General features: G+C 38.1%; 1 protein-coding gene across 1 annotated transcript in view; it reads right to left on the minus strand.

Moving 5' to 3' along the window:
• Nucleotides 1-322: 322 nt before the first annotated feature.
• Nucleotides 323-23164, minus strand: part of LOC103571617 (dachshund homolog 1) — a 137660-nt gene continuing 114818 nt past the window's right edge. The window contains exons 10-12 of the mRNA XM_014442825.2: nt 10953-11099; nt 3888-3974; nt 323-2452 (exon numbers count right to left, since the gene is read on the minus strand). Of these exons, the coding sequence (XP_014298311.1) occupies nt 2400-2452; nt 3888-3974; nt 10953-11099 (287 nt within the window). The 3' untranslated portion in view covers nt 323-2399. The remainder of the gene's footprint in view (nt 2453-3887; nt 3975-10952; nt 11100-23164) is intronic.

The following is a 23164-nucleotide window of genomic DNA, read 5'->3' on the forward strand; positions in this document are numbered from 1 at the left end:
TTTATATGTCCAATTGGTGAGTCATTATCAAGTTCAAAATAAAAATTACAAAAAAAAATTAATTGTCATAATAATAATATTTATTTATTAGTTTTATAATATATATATTTATATTCATATATTATTACACAACTTAGTAGCTGACTCATAAATATCAAGAAAAGTTCTAATGCGCTCATTAATTTAAAAATTTCCACTGACAATTTTAATTTATATTTATATTTATGATTTTATTATTTCTTTTATTTGTTACAAAATATTTAAATAAATTACTTAAAATAAATGTGGAAATAATTGGTCGATAAAAATTTATTATATCAGTGGTTAGATTATCGGCACTACAATCAATTATTTTTATTTATTTATTTATTTATTTATTTATTATTTCATTTAATAAACTTAGTCTCTACCTAGACGCTACGATTACGTCAACTTTACAACACAAGGATCTTAAAGGTAAAAGACTGTACAACCTTAAATTAATTCACGTTCGAAGGGAAAGACTTTTTATATTTTTTTCTTTAGATTTTCTATCAGCCAATTTATTTTTATTTAGAATATTCAACTTTTAGTTTATTATTTAAATTTAACGTGAGATTGCACTGCACCCACTGAAACAAAAGTATTTCACTTCTCGTGATTTGTTAAACGTAATATTAAATACACGTACAATGTATAGTTAAAGTCAATTGTTCGGTAATAGCTAAATGTTTATTTATATAAATAGAAGTTGTTAGAGTCAGGAGGCTACAGTTTATCATTTTTATTTCGTCTACGTATGATACAGTGGGCTTAAGAATTCATTTATTTTTACTTTTATTTATTTATAATTTAGTAATTAAACGTCCCACATATTTATATATTCGTCAATACGAGACTTCATTTATTTACCAGCAAGTCTACGAGATTTATCAATCACTTTTTTTTTATTCATATCGAAATTCTATGGCTGTATGAAAAAATGTATATCCGGAAATATATGTCGGTAAAACAGTATTTATACAATACTGAAGATATATATCGGATACATATTTTTTCTAGCGGGCCGGACCATGTCCGCCATTTGCAGAAATTTAAATGAACATAAATTTTATTTAAATCCACATTTACTTCGAACCGGAAGTTCAGTATTGAAATTAACTCTATGGGGTGAATTTTATTCCAGGGGAATTAAATAAATACAGAGGTACAGCCATAGTAAAATTTACGATTATATCACAAATTACTGTAACTATTGTAATTTTTACTGCAGCCATAGTAATTTTCCCAAGAGCTTACTTCGACTTCCGTCAGATGGCCAACATTGACCGGCTTTACTGCAACACCTTAACATTTCAAACAAGAATAATTTCCCCGTGTATGAAAGACAATGAATAATAGTTATTAAAATAAATGAAAGCTCTCGTACTGACCGATGGAAATAATGACGTGCGGCAAGAGATCGCCAGCAGTTTTTTAATTTTAATTCGTATGAGACTAAATCTCTTGCGTTATAAAAACCTCAATAATTTCGCCAGAGGTTTTTTTATCGCACGTATTTCTATTCGACAACTCGATCACTTGTTTCTCCATAAATAATATAAACAATAATAGATCAATTAATTAATTAATTAATTAATTAAAAAATACGATCAGAGGAGTAACGAGGGTCGACTAGCATTCGTCGATTACGGACTTAAAATTATCTACTTGCTCTCGCTCATCGATATTGATATTTATTAATAATAATAATAATCATTCTTAAATTTATCTATGATTCATAATTCACACACACAAACACTCACAAGCAGTCTTTATAAATTATTATTTATTTAAATCATATCGTGTCATTATTCTGTTTGCTCTCTCTCGATTTTTTCACTCCGATGCCGTAAATTTTTTCAAATTTATTAATAATATTTTTTTTATTACTAATTTATTTAAATCATCGAACGATACGACGTGATTTAACAATCATGTATTATATGAAATACAATCGCGTCGCTGATATGTAATTAATATACGCTCGCATGACAGTTCATTTATACAGTACACAGTTTTAAATATTTTCTTACAATTAATTTATCATTAGACTTGTTTATTGTTGTTACAACAATAAATACAATAATAACTACTAGCAATTACTTTATATATAATTTACACTTTTTTATTTTTTTAATTTAAATACGCGAGTATTTAAATTTTTAAATCCTTCCCTGGTCTCTGGTCTCTAGTCTCTGGTATTATTATTATTATTATTTTAAACTCGGGTGAGTACTTACTCGCAGACATTTTTAAAATATCATGAGTAGATATTTGATTTTTTTAAGAGACGCATTCTAGACTTTACCCGGGAGCGAAGTCGAAATTTCGATTTTTCAATCTGTTGGTTAATTTTTATGATCTTGGATTTTTTTCTTCTAGGTCGCACTTGTAAAGAGAACAGAATTCTTGTAGTAACCCGTTCGAGATTCTGTGGATCAGAAAAAAAATGTGAAATTAAAAAAATGCAGTTGGGGCAAAATGGGCCGGCAAAAAATAAAAATAAATAATTTAGGAAGAATTTGTTGGTAATTTAAGCGTAAAAAATTAAAGCTGGGCCATTTTGGTGGCTCTGGGTCGTTTATTATTTTTATGATTCTTGTAATACTTTGAGAGAATTGTTTTTGATAAAAAATAATAATTTATATGCATGCGTAATTTAAGTGAGTGATGAAGATGGCAAATGTCGAGGGAGCGAATGAGGGAGGGCATTAAAAAAAATACCGAGGCTTTAAGATGAATAAGGACCAGCTGGTTGAATTTTGTTTCGTTTAGCACAAGGCGCCGCTCACTAATTATCCTTCGAGACTGCGTAAGACAGGACGAAGCGCTAAATTAAGACCAAGTATATTGGAGTTTTGCTGGCCGCTGGGATAAGGATTGTCTTGTGTGCAGTATCATCCGTGCCGGACAAAGTAAAGGTGAAAAGATAGAGGGCCAATGTGTGGAGGATAACCTGCTAGATATATATAATACATATACATATATATAACGAGTTGTGAGGAAGCTTTGGAGGTGTGCTGCAGAGCAAGACAGGGTGGATCTGCCGGTAAATCGGGACCAGTCAAGTCATCGGGGCCTCGTTCACGGTTTTAGCTTTGAGATCAGCCGACAATCATACTTTTTATTTTAACTCTGTCGTTTATGATTTTAAATACATTTATATAGTCTATATATTTAACTTTATTTTTTAAAAAAATAACTCCTGGTAATTCAGCAGTTGGGTATTTTTTAATTGATGGGGAAAAATAATTATTTTAAAAGTAAATAGTCTGGTGAATAATATTTAAAATGCGGTATAACTTTTTGCGGCTAAATTGATATTTTGTTTTAAAACAAACCCGATGAGTATGAATGTTAAATAAAATAAAAAGACGAATGTAAATTAAACAAAAAATCGGTAAACTGTAAGCCACAAAATTCTTTATTACGGGATGCTAAGCATCTTGTGGATAAGAAAAAGTGGAGATGCCAGTAAAGGAGAGAAGGGAGAGAATGAGATTATTTACGATCACGTCGTCATGGCTCTGCCAGTCAAGGCGCCAACGTCAGGGGATTTTTTAGGAGAGGGTATAGATCACTCGCATTTTTCAGCGTTACGTTTGTTTTTGCAGATACAGACTCTTAATTTTAAGATTCACATAAACCATCTTTCAAACATACCATTAAATTCATTGCAAATACATAAAGTTTAACTAATTATCATTTTTCAAAATCAACTTTTCTGGACCGTAAATAGAAAGGAAATTTTCTAATTCGACTTTGAAATTTTTTTTAAAGCGAAATTTTGAATTTTCAGTTTTGGCGGCTTAAATGAATGGTAAATAAAATAAATAACAATAATAATAATAATATTTGAAACTTACCTTGAAGGGGAGATTTTACTTGATCCCTCTCAGCAGCCTGATGTTGGCGGGACTTTCTTTCCTGCTCAAGTTCCTGGGCGAGTGATTCTGCGACAGAAAAATGATAAAAAAATTTAGTATTGTCTCAAAGAAGTCACTTGTGCTGGAAATTGACATGAAAAAAATTAATAAAGTAAAAGAACAAGTGTAAGGATAAAAAAAATAAAAAAAACAATGAAAGGGAAGGTGACTGTTAATTTTCACATGGTCAAACCTTTCACCCTTTCATCCTTTTTACCAAAGGCTTGTATGTCTACTTGTTTTTTTTTTTTCTTTTGCGTTCTCTGTTAGAGAGAGTAATTGCAGTAGCGAGTCGTCACTGAAGGGACGGCGGATCAATGAGTATCCATGGAGTCTTTTTCTTCTGTTCAACTGAGTACTGGTATTTCCCACCTGAGAAAGCCGAGTTGGTTTTGCGGCGGAGCGGGTCATTGGGGCGTGAAAGCGCAAGGAGGATAAAACGCCCGAGTAATTAGTGGAAAAGCGGTCCCGACATACCCCGCGACCCGCTCCCGCGTTCGCGTCGTTCTTCGTTCTTCGTGCGGTCGTCGGCGTAAACGGGGATTTGTGTGATGAAATGAAACTAAGGGAATAGTTGAACGGCAGAATGAGAGAGAGAATAACGACAAGTACGACGACAAGCGTCGCAGACGAGAGCTCGGAATATAACGGGCGTAGGCAGGCGTGAACGGACTCTACGGGGAGAAGCCACGGGTTTGCTCACTGAATTCCACAAGGATTAGGGTGAAAACTGGAAAATGTCTCTTTAATGATATTACGTCGAATTAACCATGCCACGGAGGCGTCAACTTTTCTTCTCTTGGGTCATATATTCCCCATTAAATCTCTACGTTATTTACATTACTTTTTATTTTTATTATTATTATTATTATTTTCATTTATTTTTTACCCTTTTTGTACTTGATTTTTATTCATTACATATTTCGCAAATACTTGATTCTTTAAATAACTCTTTCCCGATATCGGTAACCAATAAACGTTTTTTTCTGTTGTTGCGTTATCTAATTTGATATCGAATATTTTTTATATTAACTCAATTTTTTTTCAAGTATTCAGTAGTTATAACTTTTAGCTGCATCTAAATTATTAATTTATTTTAATTATGAAGAATATAAATTCCAAATAACTTATCAAAGGTCAAATTTTTTTATATGTCAAATTATTTTTTAATAAAAATTTTTAACTAAATTAAAATTTCAGGTGCAAAAAAAAAAATTTTATCTCAACCGATTAATTTGTAAAAAATTTTTTTAGCATACAGAGATGAAAGAAAGTGATGATATAAAATTTGATAAGATGTTGTAAGAGATTAGAATTGACACGTTGAATCAGATCAGTAGGCGTGAAACGGCTCGTAGTTTTGGGGTGTCGAGCAATGGTAAAATCCAATTGTAAGGCCATTAAATCCTGGTTAACTGGCAGCTCGTCTTGTCGATGTATATGGAACGGTTAAGCGAGAGAGACGGGACCGAGATTCTATTATGCTTTGAGCAACAATAGCTGAGGGCTGTATGTTCCGCCAGAGTAAAGCTACGGTACAGAAAGGGAAGTGCGAATTGTGATGAGACAAAGACTAAGACAGTACACACATTTGGATTTAGCCAACGTAAACGCTTGTTTGCCTTTTCACTCACCCAAATTACCTACTCATAAGCCTCCTAAACGCTATTCTCACATCGGGCGAGTCCTTCCTTTGTGATACCAAATGACAATTTAACTGCTCGAGCCGACGCCCCGAGCGGAACAAAGACAAAAAAACAAAACGATCGTGCAATCAAAGCGATTACGACAGATAGTCAGGAACCGAAAATAAAGTTTTGACTTTTTTACCTTCAGTTGGCTCTTGAACCGCCGAAATTGCGTGTTCACTGTACGCAATTTAAACAAAACTCCTTTTTGCCCGGTTTTATTTCTCAAGGGTCACAAAAGGACTAGACTAGTCAGCGTTGAGGAAATCCACTCGGATAAAAACTCAAAGCGTACAATATTTTTTGCAGTAAATAGATTAATAAAGAAAGAGGTTTGCTACTTGTCTTACACCCTGACAAATTGACCGGACAATGGAAACAATTTACGACCGGTTCGAGCGAATCTCAGTAGTCTCAAGGAATTTATACATCATTTCGATTTACTTTTTATTCGACTTTAGTTTATTCATTTTATCTTTTCAGGGTGGAGTCCAATCGATGACTGGCACTTATACACATAATTAACTCCAGTAGAATCCAGTCAAAGTTAAAAAAAAAAAAATTAATTTTAAATTATATTTTAAATGACATAAATATTAAATGATTTATTATGTATTTGAATAAAATTTCCAGATGAATTAATGGAGACAAAAGCAATTAAGACGAGTCACTATTGGTTTTAATTTTCGCTCGACTGGGTTATGCAGAGGTCTTGTGTAAAAAAAAAAGGGGTTCGAAGACGAGGATGAGACCAGAGATATTGCCCCAGACGGGGGGATAAATTTCGTGTAGTGTGCGTTTTTAATTCTCTGATCTTTATGTAAAGCACGGCAAAGCATAAAGTGACTCTCTAAACAAAATATATATATATATATATATATATATATATATATATATATATCTTTGCACACGCTTGACGCTTACTCAAGAGCGTCAAGCCAACCGTGAAATTGTATGAATCGAAATAGGCGCACAAGTGGAGAGACACAAAAAGCTAAAGAATAAGTTTAAGAACAAGAAGAGGAATAATAATAATAATAATAACAATATAAAAAAGATGAATCCGTGCATGGTATTGCGATGTACAAAACATTACTGCTAACTGGAGGTTGCTCTTTCCAATCCGTTCCTGACAGTTCACTCTTTATAATTTCAAATTTCCTTAGGCGGCAGTCCCGTCTCGACTCTCGAGTTTCGATCTCGCCTCTTTTTCCCTCACTAGCTACACGTTTATTTTTCACATCCACGGAATTGCCATTCCTGTTTTTTACGCGCGAATTTTTTTTTTTTTGAAAATTATCTGCTCCGGTCTTGCAGCCATCGGACATTTAATAAAGAATGTTTATATTTATATTTATATATTTTTGTATATAAAAAAAGTAATAATAAATTTTTTATTCAGAGATAATTTTTTAGTTTCAGGGGAGTAAACAGAAATGAAGCCTCAATAATATCCAACCCCTAAAATTTTTATTTAACATCTCGGATCCCTATCCCACCCTCGTTACATCTCAGACTCAATTTCGTCCGAATCCTCGGTAGCTTCACGTCCGGGTAACATTTGTTTTTATATGATAATCCTCAAGCCATGTCGACAGTATTATTATTACGTTGCGTGGGGATCGGAAAAGCGCTGGTGGCTGTAGGTGCCGGTACCGAGTACCTAGGTGCTTCTAAATCCGCTTTTTATTTTTTCTTACTCCCTCGCAGACTCATGTCTTTTCGCGCTCTCCTCCCCTTCCCCTCGTCAAGGCATGTGTGTTGTAAAAAAAAAAAAGGAGAAGAATACAAGGGATTGACGAATAAGATGACACCTCATAATCACCAGGACCCTCGTTTTGTCTACACTGTAATTTTTTTTCCCCATATCTATCTGAATTATTTAAATTGAATTTTATTTTAAAAATAATTTCTTACCCACTTGGGGGTTAAAATTTAAATGATAAGAATTTAAAATTTAAAATAAAGGAATGGGTGGTAAGATGCAGTTTTATTTTTGTTTTGACACCTTCTCAAGCGTACCAGCAATCATTTCAATTCCAAAGAAATTTTCAAAGGCTCCGCCCATTAAATATTAAGCCCGCCCGGCGATTTAGAGTGATTGCGGTCACGAGTTGCCGGCCAGGAGAATATATATAAATGATAGTATAAAGTCTGCGTGCATGCTGAATTGCTGAACCATGTGTATGTGTGTGCGTGTGTGTGTTGACGCGAGTACCTACATAATATTCCCGAGTACAGGTGATATGTGTGGGTGAGTGGGTGAGTGGATGAGAGTACGTTGAGTGCGCGTGATCCGTAAAACAGAGGCGTAGAGCAACACGACGGATAGGAGAAATAAAAGTTACAAGAGTGTGAGTAAAGGGGACAGAGAACGAGTGAAGGAAAGACGGTTACGGTCGCTATGAAATTATTGCATATAGTCTGAATATTAAAGCGCTTTAGAGTGGTTCATGTCGTAGCCGTAGTCGTAGTTGTAGTCTTCTCCTGGTAGGGGGTTGACGGTAAATGTCGCGGAATCACTAGAGAGAGCCAGCTGCGGAGACACTCGGGCTTAGTTTGTGTCGGTGGGAAATAGACTGGGAGGGAAGTATAGACTGCCGAGAAGACAGGTAACGGCAACAGCCGCGGAGGCCGCCGGGGAAATAATACTTGCTAGAGATGTGCATAAACTCTGCATTACATGCCACGGTTCTCATCTCAACATAAATATATCCCCGACTACTGAATAAATTCGGGGACGTAAAACAAGATAATATTAGCTGGCAATCTTGTTCGTCCTCAACACACACACCCACATCCACACATTTATTAGCAGTAACTTTGTCCGGAACTACCACATCCACGTGGTCAATTTTTACAAAGTTAATTTTGTTGAATGACAGACTGGAGGCAACAGCAGACTGGGGAAATAAGACGAGAGCCACTGCTCGTATAGAATGCATGACTTTAAGACAGCAACCCTCTGGGGCACCTACTCTGAGGTCTCGGTAAGTGTAAGTACCTACCTCAGACGACAACTACCTCACCTCTTTGTTTTGTCTCTGTCCTCACCGTCTAAATCTCAGTTGTTTATTGCAAATGGATTCCGCATGATGACGCTGTTGATGTTGCTGTAGTATAATGCCCCGGTGGTACTGTATCAGTAGACAACACCACCAACCAAAAACCAGTCTACTCTACCCTATTCAAATACGTATTTCCTCGTCAAGTTACGTGCTGAACACACGTATCCTGAGATCGGTCCCTGTCTCGGCCTCGCTGCAGTTCCGTATGCCCGTATAGTGCCAGAGATGAGTAAAGTAGTGGCGGTGATGGGCTACATACTGCTGGGGATGTTATTGCCACGAGCGTGATTGCTCTCGCTCCGAGTCTTTCGAATAATTTATTTTCGCGGATATAACAACTACTCCCGGTGGAGTGAGAGTTTATGTAGATATAGGTATCCCATGATACAGAGATGTGTAGGAGAGAATATTCGGGACGAGATTTTCTTTATAATTGAAGAGGATCAGTCGGTTCGCGTGGAAGCTCAGAAAAATTGAGTGGAGTCTGATACGCAGATGCGATTAGCACGTGTGAGTTTGTTTCAAAAGGGGTCAAAAGAAGAATACCAGACGATTCTTTCGATTCGGGCTCTGTTTCTCTTTCTGTTTATTCTTTTCTTTATTTTTTTTTTTTTTTTATTCTCTTTCCTCATTCCCTTCTAAATGACTTTTTTATGCCTTTTTAGTTATAGGCTTATTGTGCTGGTATGTATATAATCTAAAAGTAGAGGGTCTTGGCATAAATGGGTGTCACTGTAGATTAGCCGGTGGATCATTACTTTGGATGATGATAGACTTTGAGAGTTAAACACAATGATCAGGGATTAATTTCCCAGTTACATTTATCCATGAACCGCAATTCTATAAACATGTATTTACTGTAGTGTAATATCTACCAGGATGGCAATCAATCATGTCTAATTGTGATCTCTCGGGACCAGGTTAGAATGCCTGGGAGCTATGAGCTATCAAGGCAACCCAACCCGTCACAGCCCTCCGAGAAACGGATAGAGACAGTAATATAGATTTAATAGTAAGCGAAAGACTGCTTCAGAAATGAAGACAGAAAGAGAAACAGAGAGAGATAGAGATGGAGATGAAGAGGTTGAGTGAGCCTAGATTACGGAACAAGTGATTCAGGGAAAGAAAGGATTTAAGAAGGTGCAAAAGACTTACCTTGGTAATTTTGCCAAAAGGCGGAAGCTTGACCACCGATGAGGTCTAATCCGTAGCCCCAGCCGGGTTTTATTGCATCGGGCGTCGTGGGTTGCTGAGGCGGGCGCGGCACCTGGGACTCTCGATATTGGGACTGTGGCTGTTGCTGCTGCTGCGGCTGCTGATGCGACTGTTGGGATGACTGGGATTGCGAGGACTGCTGCTGCTGCTGTTGCTGCGATGACGAAGACTGGGACTGCGAGTGAGCTGGCATCTCGTCACATGGTTCAGTTTTCGTGCGAGTTTCCGCCGTTACGTTTTCTGAAAGACAACGAATTATTTAAAATAAACTGAAGGCACCTGATTTTATATGACTATCGTAAGCCCACCCAGGGTGTTGGCAACTAAAACGCGGGACGTCTTGTTTGATTTGAAATTAATATCACGACTTGCTGATCCTGACAGGACTAATCAACAGCAGTAAAAGCGTAGCTGGGAAAATCGCTCGCGAAAGCTAGTGTAAGACAAGCAAGGAAGGAAATACCATCCAACCAACTGTTATATATGTATACGTAGATATGTATAACGAAATAAGAGATTTAACTTAAAGGGTTTGGTGTTTGAGTTTTGGTAGTGACAGGGCTGAGTGAGTTTAAAGTTTAAAGAGAAAAGGAATAAATGAGCAACACGAGGGCGATGATAGCAATAACGGAAACGTAAAACTGAGGTGTGTATTAATATAGATTGTTGAGTTAGGATTTGATTGTATTCAAGGGTTGAATTGAGATTACACTATCACGCCGTACTGCTTCGGATAAGTAAGGAATCATATTCTGGCGGGTGTCAGACTGTTTGCTTTGCCTCGGCGAATTAATTAATTTATTCCAAGATCGAGCCAACTTGCCTCGGGCATCTTGCGTCCCGAATACCGCTAACCCGCCCGATACACCACCGACAGAAACTCCTGTCGTTGTAATCAACCCACTGACGTAAGAAAGTATCCTTATTCTCAGAAGGACACGGTCTTTGTTTGCCAGATCGCTATTCTGATTAAACATTTCAAATTTCATATCTAACATTTTATTATTATTATTATTATTATTATTATTATTTACCAGCTATCGCTCTGACTTGCTCCGGCGTGGCCCCCGTAGCCTTGAGTGCTTCTTCCAACTGCGTGCGTCTCTTTACCTCCAGGTCTAGCTGCTCTTGGAGCCGTTTCCGCGCCCGTCGCTCCTTCTTCAATCGTTTTTGATACAATACTGGAACAAATAAATTAAACATTAATTATTATTATTATTTAAAATAATAATTCAGCTTGATAATTTTAGTAAAAATAATTTAAAGCAACGTCTTGTTATGGAAACTTCAATCAAGTGGATGAGATTAAATCCATGTCCGATGGACAGAACAATAACCGAGAGCACACATAAACCGACAGATGATCAATGCATTGTCCGTCGTTTCGGTTCAGTCTTGTATATAACCAGTACCAAGACCAGTACAAGCACAGGAACAAGAACAAGAACAAGAAGCAGTACCTCAACTACTCACAAGAGTCACAAGATACTGCTCGTCAATAGCACATATATAACCCGAGTAGTTCACGCATGTGCTCATGTTACTTGACCGCACAAGAAGACAATCGAAAGAGACTGTAGCCCAGAAGGATCCAGTTGCCCGATGATATGCATCCTTCATACGCGATCGATCTGATCAGAGTCCGGCGGCTTCTTTCAACTCTCCCTTAGCCTTAATTATTTTCCATCACTCTGATCCACCGTGGCCAGCCTTTGTCCTTATAATCTCTCTGGGTCTGGGTCTTTTACTTCTTTTTGCCCTGACAAATGATCAACTTGATTGAATTCAAAAAAAAACTCGACACAAATTCGAAATAAATAATAAAAATAAACAAACAACAACAAGGCAATGGATTTTTTTTATCAGAGTTGGCTCTTTTATCATCAGGTTGTAGAAGGACATGGACTATTTTTACTGAGGATAAATTTCTTAGGCTTGGTCTTGAAGGAGATCATGCAGGGAAGCGACGGTAGCCAGCGTTCACGTCCGAGCCTGCTCGATCTGACAGGAGAAGCTGATTTAAGCGTAGGTGCAACGTCCCTCTGGGCGTCTGAAGTATCTGGTACACTGATGTGTGCACATTCAGCTAAAAAAGGAAGCTATGCTGAAGATTAATACCGCGTCAAGCTCTCGACTGCCGGGGGGACTGGATCTAGATCTGGATCGCAAAGGAGTTGTAAGCATGAGCAGATAAGCGTCTAGGTGTAGAGTGGAATTGTCCAGAATGCTGATGCTAAGTTGGGAGCCACTGTCACGTGATTGATTCTTGGCAGACAAGGCGCAGACAACCCCTTCTCTCTTTCTGGAGTTTGCCACCATGGCCGTCCCACTCTCGATCTCACTCTACTGGGTTTCTTGGCTGTTTCCATCAGTAATGCCGGCAATCTGCTTCTCTTCTCTTCTCTTCTCTTTTCTTATTTTCTCTCCTCTTCTTTCTTCTTTTACTCGTTCAATCATTTCTTTTGTCTGGCTCTCTTTTTCTTTCTCTCTTTCTATCCCCTTGTTGCTTTAATCTTCATCTTTTTCCATCGGAGTTTATTATTTTTCCTGCTTTTTCTTGCCGCTATTCCATAGGTAACTACTCAGAACTCTGCCAGCGAGTCCTCGTGGGACTGTGTTGTGCACGTGAGGAGACCTGGGAGTATGTGCGGACGGAGAGAGAAAGAGTAACTGAGGTGGGTCGGTATATGCAGGGGGTACGCAGGGGGACCGCGAGCACAGCACAGCATTATGATGCAAAGATGGCGAGGCGGCGGCACCCTAGAATTAGCCCGAGCACTCGCCATTGGCCGGCTGGCAAAACCACTCCTTCGGTAACAACCGACTGCTGCATACATTGCATACTAAGGATATACGTACAACACGCGAAAGACCAAGACCCAACAAAAGAGAGAGAGAGAGAGAGAGATAGAGAGTCAAAAAGCCAAGTCCGAGCCTCGGAGCGAAAGAGACCGATTTAAATTATTTTATTAAGCGAGAAAAGGACAGTCGCTTTAAAGAATAACTCGAGAAGAATTGGCTGGGGACTCACACCCACTTTGCCTCATATCTAATCAAAATAATTCAACTATTACACATCAATTTTATTTTTTTAATCATAATCATTCAGTTAAATAAAATTATTATTGAGCTTTCATAATTTTGTGTATTCGATCCTTCCACAAACAATTTAAATAACAATCGGCGCCAAACCTCGCATTCATCGGAACATGTCCTAATATGGAATTTATCCACTCGACTTATTTTACGTATTCCGTCCTGTTTGTTATTATTTTTTGCACGCAGATAAATATCAAGTGCGTTTGTGTGTCACTGGAGTAATAAATTACCAGACCACCGTGTTCAGTTGGCCAGTAACAGACCGTGAATAAGTCCACCCCCGCGTGAAAACAATTAAGTCACAAGTTATTACTTGAATTGATTGCTGATTGATGTTAGTGAGTTGTAAGAAAGAATTAGTGGTCAGTTGCGAAAGGAAACTTCCACCAGGACTACAGATGTTACGAAAAATAAAAGAGTGAGTCAAGGAGGGCGGCTGCGGGGGTGGTCCATTAGATAATGCAGTCAACGCAGAAAAGGTCTCTCTCATCGGACACGTCAAAATACATCAGCTACCGCTGTGCGCTCGGTCAGAAAGCTTTAGCTCTCTTATACGCTCACCAGCGGACTCCCCACGTCGTCCAGCCACCGTCATCATAGCTGTCCTTGCTCTCCTTACTTCTCGGATCGTAGAGGGTTTGATCGTCATTTTCACCGATTATCACACTTCAGTGCTCGCTATTTAGTAATCCGACTCAATACAAATAAACTTGTCAACAAATCTCAATCATTTCATTTTTTTTTCTCCCCATTCAATTTCATCGTTTTCGTAAACTTTTATAGACATGAAGCGCCCGCGTTTATTTAAAATGCAAATCCAACTGCGATTGGTTGTAGAAAATCCTCGTCCTGTCGGCAAGTCTCGGTCTTGCCCTCAGTCTGCCCGAAACAATCACAGTCCGTTCCCTAGCCCGGTTGCTGGGGAGCAATGAAGACAGCGCTACTGAATCCAATCATGCCTTGAACTAATATTACATCCATATAGACGTAGCATGTCTTATATACAAAGTCCGTAGTGGCGTATTTGGCACAAGAAGCTACACCATAACCACTAATACTAGTGTATAAGTACAAGTACTAGTACTAGTAGCTTCTCCACCCGCAGACGATATCCACCCTCTTGCTTGATAGTTCCTATACACCAGCGAAACAGCAATATGATTTACATTTTGCGGTTATATTGACCATTTCCGGCACCTGCAGCAACCTTACGTCTGGCTACTTTCTTTGCTAAATGACCAGGTTCTTCCGGAAAATGAATTAATAATACTTTGCTGATCTTATCCAGTCTCTCCTTGGTTTCCAGAAATTTTGCAAAGTCTCTCTACTCCAGATTACTTAGCAAAATTACCCTAAAGTCTACTATCATAAATAAAACCTTGTAATTTTTATCCTTTGTTCCGTCTTCAAGGAAATTAGAACCGGTGATTAGAATTCATAACCTACAGAACGTGGGATTTAGGTGGTGCAATCTGGTGGTAGTGAATCAAGGTAATAAAGGGCTGTGATTGCTAGATTGTGGAGATGAGATACTTGGACACCCACTTCAAAAATGTTTCTCTCTCGGCAGCATCTGATCTCGAAGACTGTCGTGCTTGCTCGTAGTCATTGCGGTCTTGGTTTTGGTTTCATCTTGGTCTCGGTCTCGGTCTCGGTCTTTGTCATTTGGTGGGACGTAAACGGACAGCATCTGTGCCTCGATGTACACATCCAGGGTCTTCCTCCCTCGGATATATCCATACAAAGCTGTCTGTTGAATAATATTACACTTAACCCGTACCACTCGGATGATTATAGTTGGAGAGCCCGACGTCGATAGCAGTTAGAGCGTGCATCCTGTGTGAATGCTAATTCGCGTGGCAAGCAACAGCGCCAGCACCCGAACCAGTCATAGGTTCCTTGTCTGCTGAGTGAGTATTTGTGTCGAGGCGAGATAATTTTGGTTATCATCACAAACAAACAATAACAATAACAATAACACTAACAATAACTCTGCTGATGCGTTAAAGTTTAAACAAAAATATGTGTACGTGTAGCCTAGATTTAAGGATTGAGGACAAATATAACCCAGCAAAGTTTGTTTCGACGGAATATCAATTTCGTACGGACAACTTTGCACCCTTAAAGTGTCGGGGCAAACAGCCCTCAATATATTTCCGCTTTGGGTGCCGCTTCTCCTCGCTCACAGGGCATATGGAAATGGAGATGATGGGATTCAGTCTGTGAGTGGAAACATCCTCGAGAGGGTCAGCCGTATCGTCATCCGCTTTATGCCAAACTGGCTTTACATTTCACTGAGTATTTGCCATTTCAGTGACACACATACATGTAGATATGATATATATATATTTTTTATTGTGTTATGAAGCCTCCCTGATATCGGATGTAAGCTGAAAAGCTTTCGAGTGCTCTCCAGACCCGTAAGATTACATTTCGTTGTCTTACACATGCGTGTGGTCCATCCGCAAAAATACTTGTTACGTTTTATTTTATCTAAAAACATTTTTTATTTTTACTCACTTTTGTTTCCATCGAGCGAAGGAGTTTTTATCTGCAGCATTATACTCGTAAAATTATATGAAAATATTTACTGGTCCTTGCACGTCATTCGAGACAACGGCTCTAGTTACCTGTGTCCGGTTATCTCAAGTGTATCCCGAAACGTAATAGCTGGTAATCCGGGTTAAGTTTCGTACACAGAATTTTCGTCTACGGGAACTTTCTTGCTCTTTAATTTTTGATTGTCCGTTTGTCCCATGCCAACAAATACTAATCGTACGTTTAACAGTTGTAATAAAAAGTGGGGGAGTTTTATCTAAATTTTTTTTTTCCTTTATCAGCACAAAGCAGCGGCAGTTCGGCAGGACTCCCTTCTAGCCCAGCACCGTACAGAGCAGAACACTGGAGTATATAAATATATATAGAGCAGTGAACGCGTGTTTTATTGGCCGAAAACCAATAGATATCGGGATTATATGCTTCGTCATAGATTGATGAAATGTTTCGGGTGGCAGGGAACGCAGTAGGCAGTAGGATTGCGTACAACAGACTACACACCAAAGGGGAACAATGTTTTTTCATTCAACTGGGATACGTGTACTGTATGGATATGGATATTCATACCAACTCTCGACCCCAATGAGAATTCCAAGTCAAAAATTTTCATCGTGTTTTTAAATCTGTGAGAAATCAATTGACGTAATCGACAAATATTTCTATCATAATGAAATATTTTTTCAGCAATACCTTTTTTTATTTTTATTATTTTTTTTTTTTTTTTTACCCATGTTGGAATTTGTTTGGTCCTTTTTTTCCAGTGATCGATAGGAAAAAATAAGAAAAATAAATAAACCGATGAATAATATCGATATCCCAATTTAATATTTTTTTTTGACTCATTCTCGTTATTTTTTGGCGAGCCATTAAAAAAAATAACCCGGCATTAGCAGCCGTCCCTATTTTATTTTATCGAGTTTTGGGCTACGATTACTTCTACAAGTATTATACATATATATATATATATATATATATTTATATGTGTAAGATAACCATCGACATAAACCCATGTTTTTTAAGACTACGCATCATCACTTTGTATCGTCTGTCTAGAATCACTATTATATATTATCATCGTCACACATTACCCCCAACAAAATATTAATATGCCCGAGCAATTTATTTTATTCACCCGGTACTTTTTTCCTTTACCTAAAGCTACATTCCCAATCCACTGGCATTTAATCCGATCCTCCCTTTAATTCTCTCCTTCTTCGTCTTCTCTGGCGATCACAGAGCTGAGGATAAACAATTTCTCTGTGTTACAGCCCAATAAACGTTATTTTCCTGTCACAGACATCAGCGACACCAGGGAATCGCAGTTACAATTTCCTCTGAAATGTCCTGTTCATTTTTTTTGTCGCTCATGTGGTTGTTGTTTTTGAAAAAAAAAAAAAAAAAAAAAAAAAACTTAACCGAGACATTAAATAAGTGAATAAATGGCGACATAATGTATTTATTCTGTTAAAAGGCGATAGATTTTGTTGAGATACTCGAAAACTACCCCCTAGTGTTTTTTCTGATGGACTACTCGGGAGATTTAATGGTGATAAGGTGTATGCATGTATCCACGATATTTCATTTTTTTATTTTTCCTTTTTTATATACGTAAATAAAAAAATGTGTAAGTCGTTGACAGAAAAGTGCTGGAAATAAAATAAGGGACAAGATGTGGGGTGTTTATCACGTTTGCGTTTATGTGTCAGGGTCCATGGGAAAGAAAACGTCGTTATTCTCGAGGGATGTCATATGATATTTAATGGTGATTTTTTTCTTCACAGTAATTTATTTTTATAATAATATTTTATGGATTTTTACTGTTAAATACTTGTGTCGAAAAAGTGCGTCTCTGTTTTTATTTGAAATTCTCGGTAGAGAAGAAAAGTCCAATTTGCATAAATAGTCGCGAGGAATTTATTATTTTTTTCTTAATCTTTATCGAATAGTTGTGTCGCATTTGGTAAGCAGGAAGTGTAGATACGTAAGGAAATTGAAATTGTGGGATACGAAATTGACCGAGGAAGTCTTTAAAAATAAAAATAAAAAAATTTAAGCAAAGTGAGAGTGGAATACTGAAGAGTATTCTATAAGTATATGATGTGTACTGTAGAAATATTATCCGGAGGAAATGTAAAGAACGTAGATGAGGAGTTTAAAGCAAAGCACAAGTAGAATATGAGCCAGGGTTACTGCAGTGTACGAATTAAATTCTTAAAGTTCCCTTCTCATGTATGGTGGAAAGTCGCATTCCGCGGGTCCCCGAGGCCACTGGTTTGCCGTTTCCCGTCCTCTGTACCTCCACCACCTCCTCGGGGAGCCAATATTAATTCCCATAAATTTCCTTTCAACAACTATATGGATGCCTGCTACTATACTCTTAAAAACCACCCCCGGCATGACCCCAAGTATATTCTCCGGAGCAACTGTTTGCCTTTTAATCCTAGAATATGCTAAGAACTTTATTATTTTTTTTGCTTTCTTTTCTCGTTATTATTCTCGAGCTTCCACAGATCAAGTGGCTGAAGAAAAACTGCGGTATGAATTTCTCGGGAAATATTTGTCCGAGAAACCCTATCAAGAATTGCACATTTTTTACTGGCAAGTGAAAGACATTAAAGATATGTGTGTGCAGTCGGTGAAACATGACAGAAATTTAAAACGCAGAAAGAGAGTGAGTGGAAGCCTCGGCAAAGAAAATACTAAATGCTGAGTTGTAAAAAGAGAAATGATGTTTAATCGTCAGGTGGACATAGAAAATGATGGGGAAGCAAAAAAAAGTAAGCTCTGGAGACGGAGACTGGATAAAGAAATAGAAAAGGGAAAAAACGTATTTCCTAACCCTGAGTCTTGTTTATACAAAGTAATAGCTCGTGTGTCGCATTGTGGTTACGAGTCAGTTACTTTGGCATTCCCTTTCGTCACCGAGGTTTGCGCCGCACTTTATCACGCCCCAAGATTGCTGCATTAAAGATCCAGCAAAGAGAATTTCAACTGCACCACTCAGCGCATACTACACCACCCCAACACTCTCTCTCTCTCTCTCTTTTTCTTAAGCTCTTTTGCACTTTCATTTATTCCGAGTTCAAACGGTTTTACTTCATTCACATATGAAAGGATCGCAATTAACCTTGCGTCGACTCTCGAGAATTGTACCGGGACTCAAGTTTCCAGATCTACTGATTCAAACGACACCGCCGCAAGTTATCTCTTTGATTTGTGTGTTCTTTTCAATCCCACATATGCATACTCTTACGCTTTATTTGACACAAAATATTTATTACAATAAAGTTTGGCATTTTTTATTTAACGCTGACAGATGGAAGACGGAGTTTGAGACCCCAAGATATCATCTTACCGCAATAACCTCGTACATATTTTTGTATAGGTAATATATATATATTTCGAGAGAGATATTTTGTGGCGAAATAGTAAGCGCAGATGGTTAAAGGAGTGCAGAAACAAGAGAAGCCCTTCTAATCGCCCGAGTCGAGATATTTTTGCGGACGTGCAGAATGATTATTCTCAAGGTACAGACGCAATATTAAATATATAACATGATATAACAATAACATCAAGGATCCAGTGATGAATAAGTCCGGTGAGCAGTCGTTAAACCAACTGAGAAAGGTTTCTTATAATATGTAGCAGGTTATGGCTTCTCGGTGACTGTCACACAGTAATTCTTCTCCCAGATGTTTTTATTTGTTTTATATATATTTTTTTTGTGATACTCTCTACTCCAGTGGGACTAGACTGTGAAGTTGTTTCATCACATGAGCTCTAGTTTTATTTAAAAAAGCTTTTTCGGTGTAGAGCGAAGCTGTAGAACAGACGAGTGAGTGGTATTTTTTGGGGAATGTTTTGTTCGTAGAGACAGGCCGATATTTTGGGTTGATCGAGTCCGTGTAGCGTGTAGCTTCCACTGCAGTGACTGAGTCTCGATAGCCAATAATTGTGAAGCGAAAGGCGATTTTGGTACATGGTTCCTCTCTTGTGTTTGCATACATACACATCCGCTCTGGTGTTTTAAGGACGGCGACGACGAGGGAAACCAGACAACAGAGATATAGATTGAGAGCAAACGGGAGGTAAATTTGTGTACAAGGGGTTGAGAAAATACACGACAAGCTATCATCGCAGCTGGTACTACTACTGCTGCGATATCTACGTCAAGCAGAACGACCGTTGTGTAATTGTGTCAAAGCAAGTTTCCAAATTTCAATCACCATCGGCGTATTCGCGCTTGCTAGGCTCTTACTCCAGGCATCAGCACACTCCCGTTAAACCCCTGTAAACCACCACCAGCTTCCTCGTTGTCTCTATTCCACCCTTTTCTCAACTCTGACAACTCTCGCTCTCCTCTCTGTTGTCTACTGATCGCCGCGAAATCATTCACCCATTATACATTTGCTCTTAAAGGCACCATGGGTTTCACCCTCTATCACAATCACTTCCGACTCTTTGAATACTTATCTCACTCCCACTCATTACCTCTTTCGTATCTTGCTTGTATTCTCTCATCGTTATTAATATTTGCTGACAATTACCGTGGCTTCCCTTCCTATCCGTAGTTACCCCTTTAATTCTACTGTCTCAAGACCAAGACACGTTTCAAAGAGAATTTCATTCACAGACTTCTTAATACATAATAATAATAAAATAATAATTAAAAATATTTTCCTAGATGATTAATTGAATCATTCAGTTGATTGATTGATCCACTCTCAACTCCTGAGGTCAACACACCCTTAAAATTCCAATCAATTCCATTACCTCTTCCGGTTATGATAGAAAAACTTGGGCGTTTCCTTTTCGGTCGTCATCAATCTATAACTTTCTCAATACTCCGAATAATTATATTTTTTAACCCGCACTCTAGCCTCCAAGTCATAAAGTACTTCCGGGTGTAGAAGCTAGGAGGTATTTCTTCTCATGTTATCTTGTGTTGAAAAGTTCTATCTGCAGCCAGGACGAGCATGAGTCGACTGTACGAGACGTCAGACAGAGACTTTAATTACAGGGTATTTCACTAGCTGCACTTGTACTGTACGTTAACAGGCACCTCGGTTGGCCTACAGTCAATACGCTGAGGGAAATCTTCCATGTGTCGTTGTCATCGCTATCGGTATAGAGACCAAGAGAGCCTGTGTACTGTAGTGTTTTACTCAGCCTTGGGCGTGTTCGATAATAGAGTAAACGGACACTGCGTTTAAGCGCATCCATTGCATAGACAAACTCAGCAGAAAGATGGACGGTGCCCTCGATGACCCCAGGACGCCTTTTGCTCAAGATTTCCGCAGACGGCACCTCCAGGTGACTCCGACACTCGACGGTGTGTGTTCCGAGTTCGTCGACCCGTTAGATCTTACAGAGACTACTCAAATATCCAAAGGATATTCATCACGAGGAAACGATTTCAAAGCTTCAGGCAACTCAACTGATGTTCCGATACTTTGCCGAGTATTTATTAAAAATTTTTTGCTTAAATATTATCACTTTAGAACTTACTTTAGAGGCAGTGTCGTAGTTTTGAGTACTGATTTTTTTACAATTGCTCTGTATAAGGCTAGATTGGGTTAAAGTGAGTGAAAATATTAAAGGAATTTAACTGCAAATTTTATAATTGGTCCCTGGAATAATTAATTGGCGGGCTTAGATAAAAATTTAAATTCAATTATGGAGGAATCATTGAAAAGAAGAGTGTTCAAAATAAACGAAAAAAATTTTTTTTCTATTGTAATATAGTGGAAGCTCGTAAGAAAAATATGATATTGAACAAGAGGTTAATTCATCTGTACGAAATATGTTTTAGTATACAGTGAATTAACATATGAGGTGAGGCTGATTTTACTTTATGAATTTTTCAGCGTAGCATAAAATAAAAAGTGAATTTTTAGTGTGTAATACAAAAATGACAGACTATAAGAGTTTTTTATTTGGCTGGTGAACTCTTTACGAGCATAAGTCAACGCTAAATAATTAAAAAAAAAAAAAAAAAAAGATAAAAAGAGGAGAGAAAAATAGGAACAAAGAGTTTGAAAGGATTTAAAAAATAAAAGTTTGTAAATATATTTGCGACCTTCACGCTCAACTTGCGAACAACAAGTTCAAGTAGCATGTGAGTGAAAGCCAAAACAACAAAATAAATAAAAAAGTTAAAATAAAAAGATTGGACGTGTTTAACAGCAGCTGCGGCGTGTCGGCAAGTGAGTCAAGCGCGAGCGAATTGAATTTCAGAATTTATTGTACCGAGCTTCCGTTTATACGCGGCCTCTTCTTTGGCCCCAAGCATAAGATAAAGGCTTTACGATGCAGTTGCATACAGACTTTCAGCACATTTATAAACGGGAAAATTAATTGGATATCCCATACCCCATACCAGCAATCGTTATAAGCAACAGCTACCGTATTCAATCACCCGGGCAACTTTGTGTTCCTGAAACCTCCGTAAATTCCTTTTAATACTTTTCGACAATTATCGCGCTCCTGTTTATAAAACCCAGCTCAGTTAATCCGAATCCCGTGTACTAGATTGCACATGATATCCTAAAATAATGATTATAATGAGGACGGTAATGAAAGAAAAGGATTGAACAAAGTCAAAATCCCATTGTATGCCAAGACCACAACGGTGCAATGCGGCAGTTGCATCAACTGGAGATAATTAGATTTTGAGTGCACTCTGAGCGGGATGCAGCAGTCGGTAACTGAGTTATCAGTGGACAGGCTGCGTACAATGGCTATCAGAACGGCATCAAACATAACGCATCAATTAACGTGAACAATAACCGAGCTGCGGGAGAACGCGAGAGCCACCAAACAGCGTAAGGGTGATCGAAACTCGGGGGTGTAAGAGAGATAAAGGGTAGGAGATATAGTAAAAGGTTTCTACTAGATTCTATTAATTTAATAATCGGAATACGTGTGTTGTAAATCGATTCTAACATCCCTCATGCATCCCTGCCTCTTTTCAAATTACATTTACTTTGACACTTTGCCGATCATCATGATAGCAGCCATCATCATCATTATCACTATGATGATGATGATGATGATGATGATGATGATGTTCAAGGCATAAAGCAAAGGATTAACGAAATTAATTGAGTCTTTTGAGGAATGCCGTAGACCATCAATATCATAATAACAATCATAGTGATAATTGTCATCGCGTGTGGATGATAATCGTCGACAACGTCCCAGAACTAACACACATATTATATTCCCTCCCACACATCATATATTGTCGTTCACGATTTAATCGTATTAACGATGATGCTGGAGGTAATACGGACGAGAAACGCGCTGCAGAGTTGTAATGGAAGGCGTCGAACGACGATGAAACATTAATCTCGCGAGCGATTGGTGTGGCAATATTGCTGATGCTGATGCCGATGCTGGCGTTGGTGTTGGTTGTGATCCCGACGATATTCGGGGCACGAGCATATTATATAAGCTTCTGGTGGTGTCATTAGTTTCCTGCAGCCTCAACATTCTCTCTCTATCTCTCGTCTAACTCTATCTTCATTCCGGGGTTTCCACTCTGTTATATGTTTATATGTTGTTGTTGTTGTTGCTGTTGCTGTTATGT

Source organism: Microplitis demolitor, chromosome 3, assembly GCF_026212275.2.
Source record: "Microplitis demolitor isolate Queensland-Clemson2020A chromosome 3, iyMicDemo2.1a, whole genome shotgun sequence".
NCBI classification, from domain to species: Eukaryota; Metazoa; Arthropoda; class Insecta; order Hymenoptera; family Braconidae; genus Microplitis; species Microplitis demolitor.